The sequence below is a fragment of the Fukomys damarensis genome, unplaced genomic scaffold (genome assembly GCF_012274545.1).
Source record: "Fukomys damarensis isolate Sample0158 unplaced genomic scaffold, DMR_v1.0_HiC HiC_scaffold_13, whole genome shotgun sequence".
NCBI lineage: Eukaryota > Metazoa > Chordata > Mammalia > Rodentia > Bathyergidae > Fukomys > Fukomys damarensis.
This window is the reverse complement of record NW_022900925.1, coordinates 38,391,652-38,399,445: the sequence shown is the minus strand read 5'-3', so window position 1 is coordinate 38,399,445 and position 7,794 is coordinate 38,391,652. Positions and strand designations below refer to the sequence as shown.

Genomic DNA, 7,794 nt, shown 5'->3' with positions numbered 1-7,794 from the left:
ACGACATAGTGAGGCCCTGTCTCAAAAAACCAAACAAAAAACTAAATGCCGTCCAGATCCCTCCTGGGCTCTCTTCGCCTTCTCCTGAATCCTCTCACCTGAGCGCCCGGCTTCCCCAGCAGCTGCGGAGGAATGCAGGTGCACCCGTTAACCACTGACATAGCACACGGTCTCCTCGCTGGGGCAGAGAGTGCCGAGTCGGTGACAGACCTGAACTAACCAGCCGGGAGCCCCTGGCCTCCGTCACAGGCAGAGGCGCCCTTGCCGGAACTGGGACTCCCGGTGAGCCCGGTGCGGAGGCTGCAGGAGGTCAGAGGAGTATGTAGCTCTGGGAAGCCTTTTCCCTGCAGCACCGAAGCAGTTGCTGCTAGCTAATTCCAGAGGGGTTTTTTTGTTTTGTTTTTTATCTACTCCTTTAGCATTCATTACTACATGTCCCAGGTGAGGGAAAGGGAGAGAGGGGTCATCCTAAGGTGATGGAGACACAGGTGAACCGACGTTTGCCATCCTGTCTTGAAAACCACACAAGCCGAAAGGAAGTGTGTGTCAGCCAGAGAAATTCATACTGGGCCGAGGACGAGGGCAGAAGCTGTTCCGCAGGCTCTGGCCTTGTGTCTGTCCCCAGCCACCAAGGTGAGGCGCCGCCCAGGCGCTGGGGTCCTCTCCCAGCCCCCAGAGCCCCGCAGGCTGTGGAAGCCAAGGGCTGCTCTGGTTTCTAACCCAATGCTGGCGAGATGGGAAGGGAAAAACCCTGGCTGCTAAGCCCGGGGGCCAAAGCCATGGTCTCCTCTCTGCCCGGGCCGGGACTTGGCCCCGGCTTCGACTGCTCCGGCCTTCTCACTGCTCCGCACCAGCCTCCAGGACGCCTGGCATCGGCCTGGGCCGTGGGCCCCACTCTGTGAAGGCCCCAAGTGCCACTGAACTGTGTGCCCACAATGGGCGACTGTGTGTCCTGCGGATTTCATTTAAAAAAAAAACCAAAATGGAGCCACCTTTGGGGCCTGGTACTGGGCTCCTCGCAGGGCGTGGCCGTGAGGGACAATGTCAGGCCAGCCCGGCCCCGTGGGTCCTCCAGGACCAGATGGGAACTGGGGCTGGGAGGAGCCAGGCTGGGGTGGCCGAGGCCAAGCCGCTCATTTGCATCAGAAGCAGTCGGCTTCTCCCTGTGCCTCAACAGGACACAATGGACAGTTGTTTGCTGGCTCAGCAGATCAGTCACAGGGAGAGAGCGACAGAACCCGTGATGGATGGCCTGGGCTGGGGGGCAGCCCACCCTCCTGTGCCCCAGGCCTTGGGGACTCTCATTTTCACATAGTGACTGGGCCTTGGAGAGCAAAACAGGCCCTTTTATTTATTTATTTTTGTAGCACTGGGGATTGAATCCAGGGTCTTCACAGTGAGCCACAGTCTCAGATCTTTATTTTAAAATTGCAGTCCTCCTGCCTCAGCCTCCCAGGCTACTGCAATTACACGTGTGCAACCACCACACCCAGTGTGAAACCGCTCATTTGACAGAGGAGGGGACTGAGGTGTTAAGAGTGGACACGAGACTTGCTGAAAGCCCAACAGTGAGCTCATGGCGGTTTCACGCTTCTAGAACCTTCCAGGCTGTCATTCAGGGCGCTACCTTTGCCTCCCCTTTCCCTTCTGGTGCCCTGATTCTGTTCTGGGCTTGGGTTCCATCCTCCCCTCTCCTGTGTCCGTCTAATCCCTGCTTTCTCGGGGCCAGCCGTGCCTCTCTGCTTTCCCAAGCATCCTGGGTAATTCCCAAGCTGCTGCTTTCAGCTTTTTGTGACACAGTCTTGCTCTGAAGCCCAGGCTGACCCGGAACCCTCCTCGACCCTCCTGCCTCAGCCTCTGAAGTGCGGGGATCACAGGCCTGCGCCCTTAGACTTCCCCTTGACCCTTGACCTCTGCTTCAGGGGGAGGGGCCGGGACAGCAACATGTACTTCATGTACTTCGTCCTTGCAGTCTTGTGAGCGCCATGCTTCTAGGGGAAATAGGCTCAGAGGGACTCAGTCCCTGCCCACGGAGGCCCAGCTGGCAGAGGGTGGAAGACACAGGCTTAGGGCCATCTTCCTGTCCTCTCCTGTTCTCTCCCTCCAGGCCCCTCTCGGCTGCCACCGCTGGCAGCGCCCCCATTGTGCAGGGCCCCCAGCTGCAGACCCCCTCCTGCTGAGAACCCCTCCTGCAGAGGTCGAGGCTGCAGAGCCTGGGTCTGTGTCCCACTGGGAGGGGTGTCGGGGTGAGTGGTGTCTGCCTGCGAACAGAAGGCCTCCGGTGTCATCCTGACGCTGAATGAAGAACTCCCCGATTATTCGCTCAGTCTCATTAATATGCAGACAGACATCTGTTATTTAGGAGACAACAGCACAGGCCTTGGGGGGCGGGGCCTGGCTCCCTGGTCTCCGGCTTGGGGGAGGCAGCTGCCTGGGACCCGCCTCCTCCAGGACTGAAGGCCCTGCTGGACCCTCTCCCCACCCTGGAGGACAGCAAGGAGAGGCCGGCCACAGACAGGAGAGGAGCTGAAATTGCAAAGGAAAGTGCCGAACAAGCTCTTCGCGGGGCCGGGCACAGCTACCCCACTGTCGACCCTGGGAAACTGAAGATGCCGCTTAGGCTGGGCCTCCTCTCCCAGTCCACAGGAGAGTCCAGGGAGCGGGGTGGGGGGGGTGCGTTACTATGGCAACGTGGGGTCCTCACTCAAGGCTCTTACAGAGAAGTAGGCAGTTCAGAAAGATGGAGACCCGAGGACCTCGGCCTTTGGAGGGGCAGCTGAGGGTCCCCCAGCTCCTAAGACAGAGGTGGGACCCTCGGCCTTTGGAAGGGCAGCTGAGGGTCCCCCAGCTCCTAAGACAGAGGTGGGACCGACCGACACGGCCACCTCCCCTTCCATCTCCTGAGTCCCAGCACCAGCCCCACACCGACCAGGACACTTTTCCAGGTACCCACAAGCCAGGCCTGGAACCTCTGGAGGCCCCACCTCTTGCCCCATGGCTGTGCACGGTGATGACATGGTCCTCAGCAGCACAGTGGGGTCCACGCAGGACACAAGCCCTGCCCCTTTCTTTTGGCAACCCTGGGGATTGAACCAAGGGCCTTTGCACTGAGCCACATGCCCAGTCCTTTTTTACTTTTTATTTTTGAGAGATAGTCTCACTAAGTTCCTAAGTTATCCAGGCAAGACTTCAACTTGTGATCCTCCTGCCTTAGCCTCCCAGAGTCCTGGGATGACAGGCACACACCACCGCTGTGCTCCTGCTGATTAACCCCTTTTCCAGGTGTGAAAACAGGCTTCTCTCTGGGGCTCCTCCTGCCTCCACCAGCTGACTGCTGAGGTTAAAACTGGAGCAGAAATACAGTGAGGGAGAGATTAGCTAGTACTTTATTCCATTAAATGATTAAGGTGGCTACATTGTTTCCCAAACTGCATGGAATTTGTGGGGGAAACAGCTGTGGCAGCGGAAGCCACTGCAGCTCCTGTACCTGGGTTCTGGTGGCCACTTGTATGGGACACTGAGGACCAGGAGCAGCCCCTCCCGGTCCTCCTCCCTGACATAGGTTCTTAGAGGGGACCCAGCATCTATCCCCAGAGGGACTGGCAGTGTATTGAACTTTGGGGGTTCCTGGGCTGATTTATCTTCCTAATTATGTTTGCTTTTGGAGGCTGTTGAAATTTGTTCTCATTCCCTGAGCGCAGAGGCATGGAGGGGAGGGTGGGGAGCAGAGGGCCTGAATGCCCTGTGATCTGGAGGCTTTGCAGGCTTTCTCCAAAGTGGAGAAGAAACTGGTGTGGCTCACACCTGTGATCTCAGCACTCCAGAGGCTGAGGCAGGAAGGTCTCCAGGAGTTTAAGGCTGGCCTGAGTTACACAATGAGTGGAAGTCCAGCTTGAACTACATAGCTGGACTCTGCCTCAAAAACAAAACAAAAGAGGGCCAGGGATTTAGCTCAGTGGTTCCACCACCTGCCTTGCAAGTGTAAGGACTGAAGTTTGATCCCTGGTACCAAAAACAAAACAAAACAAAACGGCCAGGAATTTAGCTCAGTGGTGCTGCACCTGCCTCACAAGAGCATGGTCCTGAGTTTGATCCCTGGTATGAGAAAAAAACAGGCTGGGCATGGTGGTGCACGCCTATAATCCCAGCACTCGGGAGGCTGAGGCAGGAGGATCACTGTGAGTTCGAGACCAGCCTGGGCTACATAGTTCCAGATCAATCTCAACTACATAGTGAGACCCTGTCTTAAAAAAAAAAAAAAAAAGCAAAAAACCCCACACAAACCAAATCTGGCCACTTCACTTTCTGCCTGAAGTCCCTAGTGGTTCCTCCCATCCTCAGAATGAGGTCCCGTTGCCTTCCTGGGCCCTGCAGTGCCTCAGTGTACCTCCCTGCCACCTCTCGAAGTTCATTCTCATGTCCCGTGCTGCACCTGCTAGACCTTTTGCCCAGAACATCTTTCCTAACCCCTCCCTGCCTAGCAAACTCCTCTTCAACCGTCAGGACCCTCCCAGAGGTGTGTGTACGAACACCTCTCAGCCCAGACACCATCACGCCGGGCACCACTCCTCTAGATAGCGGTCCTCCTTGCCTCCAAGCCAGCATGTGGCACACAGGGTGCATCAGGAGAGTAAGGACAGAGCACAAGGTGTGGGAGAACCAGCTATGGCAAGGGTAGGGAGGGAGCAGCCTGGTTCTGAGGAGAAAGAGAAAGTCAGCAAAAACAGGCCAGGGAGGGGAAACAGGACAATCTGCAGCCTGACTCCGGCACCCAGGCCACACCGTCCTGCCTGCTGCCCCTTGCTGTCACCCTCCAGGGGTGCAGCCCATGCTCCCAGGCCTTCTGAAGCCCGGGATCCAGCTGCTGACTGCGTGGCAGACTCAGGCCCGTGTGGGGTGTGTCCTGGTCCCGCCAACTCCACTCCCTCCTGGGTGTCAGGGCCTGGCCAAGCACAGGGGGACCCTGACACCGAGGCCTGCACGCCTCATGGGCTGGAGTGAAGCGTCCCAGGGCCTCCCATGCCTGAGTCTGGCTCCTAAGATCGCTCCGATCCACGCTGCTCCGTCGCTGCAGGTGGACCCGACCCCGCAAGTGGTGCCCCCTTCACGCAGACACAACTCCAGCCACAGCCATTTTCCATGGACGTGGCCTTTATTTGGGGACCGTCATGGCAGGGCAGGAGGGCAGGGCTGTGAGGAGGGGCTTCCCTAGCCTGGAGTCCTGGTGCATGGGGCCTGGAGGTGAGGAGTGGGCAGTGAGAGAGGAGAGGAGAGCGAGCTCCTGCACAGATGCCTGCCGTGGGGTGGGACAGAAGGCAGGGCTGGGGCGTGGGGAAGGAGGTGCCCTTCATGGGGGAGACAGCGAGGTCTCGGGTGACGTGGCTTCCCAGTGCCTGCTGCCCACCAGCTCCCTCCCGCCACCTCCCGTGAGCTCAAGTCCCAGCAGAGGGGGCAGAAGGGTGTGGCACCGGTGACACTGCTGCCTGCCTCGCTGCCCGCCGGGTGCCCCCTGCCCTCTGCCCTCACATGAGGCTGCAGCTCTTGGCCCGGTCCTTGTGCCTCTCGCCCTCACTGCCCCGCTCCAGCCGGCCCGAGAGTGGTGTGGATCGCTGCAGCCCTCGGCGTGAGTCGGTGCGGCGCAGCTGCCGGTGGCCACGGCCGAGCGATGCCACGGTAGCCACGTGGAAGACGTCCCTGACGCTGCGCTCCGAGGACCGGGAGGAGCACTCCACGTAGGACACGGCGCCCACCTGCTTGGCCAGCACGGTGCCCTGGGAACAGGATCGCAGGAGAAGGTGAGCAGGGGCCTGGGGGACCACGTGCGCAGGGTTCGAATCAGACAGCAGGTGTCACAGGACCAGGTCAGAGACCAGAAGCCAAGGCATAAGCACGGGACGGGTACTGGGGTTTTGCTTTTGTTTTTCACAGGACTGAGGACTGGAGCCAGGAGTGACGCACTGCACCACATCCCCAGCCCTTTTTTATCTTTAATTTTGAGGTTTTGCTGAATCACTAGTGCCCAGGCTTGGTCAGTGCTCCTGTGGTGACTGCAGGCGTGCACCCCCACACCCTGCTGGGTATCAGGGACTGAGGGGTCCGAGGCTAGAGATCCAGGCTCTGACTGGGTCAGATGTTGGGGCCCCACCTGCTCGTGCGTGACAGGGATGAGCCTCTGCTTGGACAGCTCCCGCAGCGTGGCCAGGTCGGTCCGCATGTCCAGTTTACAGCCGACCAGCACCACCTTGGCATTGGGGCAGAACTCCTGTGTCTCCCCCTGCCACTGTGGGGAGGACAGAGTGACGAGGCAGAAGCAGGCACAGGAAGGCCCACCCTTCTCAGCGCACAGGAAGCACATCTCTCCGAGAGTACCCACATGGCTGGAGGGTTTGGGCGTCCAAGAAGGGAAGGAGAGCCTGCAGGGGCTGGGGCTCCTGCCTCAGTGGCGGGGAAGGCCTGCCACCCTGAACCGCCCCTTCTTGCACTGCCCTGGGAACAGAGCGGCCACCTGCCGCCGACTTCTGGCCACCCCTGATCTCTTCTCCTGGAAACAGGGTCTGGGGAGACGGCCTCTTTCCTGAGCCCCAGCCAGCATCCCACACCCCAGGAGAAGGGACAGCAATGTGTCCGTCCCCAGTGCTCTTCCCTGTCAGCTCCCTCCTCCTTGAGCAGCTCCGAGGCTACTCAGGAAGGACAGAGCAGGAGGCCCCAGCACAGCACCCAGCCAGCTGCCTGGCCCCACCTTCTTGAGGACATTGTCCAGCGTCTCTGGACGGCTGATGTCAAAGCAGATGAGCACGGCATCTGAGTCTGGGTAGGCCAGGGGCCGGACATTGTCGTAGTAAGAGGAACCTTAGGAAGGACAGGAGCAAAGGGACAATTGTGGGCCCTCACGGTGGCAGCCTGGGGGGACAGAGACCAAGGGACCAAGGTGTGCAAGTGCTGGGATCACAGGCAGTGCCACCACGCCCGGGGAGTTTTGATTTTTTTTTTTTTGTACTTTAATTTTAACCCTTTTGTTTCTTTATTTTTGCAGTATTGGGGATTGAACCCAAAGCCTCACACGGACCTACATCCCCAGCCCCCACCCCTCTTTTTCAAATTTTGAGATAGCGTCTTGCTGAGTTTCTCAGTTGCCCGGGCGGGGCTTGAACTTGTGACCTTCCTGCCTCAGCCTTCCAGTGTGTTGGAATTACAGTTGTACGACTATGCCAGCTTGACTTTTGGAACGCTCTGAGACACTCAGGAATTTCTGCACGTCTTTCTGACTTTGTCAGATGCCCTATAAAGCCCTCCAGGGAAGTGTGTGAAATAAGTCTTCTCCTTTTGCAGGAGGTGAGGAGCAAGGCCAGGGAGAGCTCTCCCTCCTCTCTTGGCCTGGGACTTCTCCAGCTCGGACAGGCAGGAAAAGGCTGCATGAGTCCCCCAGCAGACTGGCTAAGGGGAGAGTGGGCCCCAGGGTTTCTCCTTTAGGACAGTCGCTGTCCAGCCCAGGAAGTCCTGCCTCAGTTTCCCTGGCACTAAGTAGAACACTGATACTCCTTTCCTTTGGATTGGATGCGTGTGCTGCGCTGGCCTGGAATCTGGGGCCCTGCGGAGCGGGGGTCGGGCTGGGACTGGAGGCCAGGCGACCGCGGGGACTGGGTTACCTGAGGTGTCCCACATGTTGAGCTCGATGCGGCGCTTGTCGATCTCGAAGCTCGCGGTGTAGTTCTCAAAGACGGTGGGGACGTAGCTCTGCGGACGGTCGGGGTGAGCCGCGGGCCCGGCAGAAGTTGGTCTGGGCCGGCGGGGGAC

General features: G+C 59.0%; 1 protein-coding gene across 1 annotated transcript in view; it reads left to right on the top strand.

Annotated features, from left to right (window-relative positions):
• The first annotated feature begins 4,987 nt into the window (after positions 1-4,987).
• Vat1 (vesicle amine transport 1) overlaps positions 4,988-7,794 on the top strand; it is a 13,481-nt gene continuing 10,674 nt past the window's right edge. Inside the window, exons 1-2 of the mRNA XM_033763138.1 lie at positions 4,988-5,095; positions 5,643-5,795. Of these exons, the coding sequence (XP_033619029.1) occupies positions 4,988-5,095; positions 5,643-5,795 (261 nt within the window). The remainder of the gene's footprint in view (positions 5,096-5,642; positions 5,796-7,794) is intronic.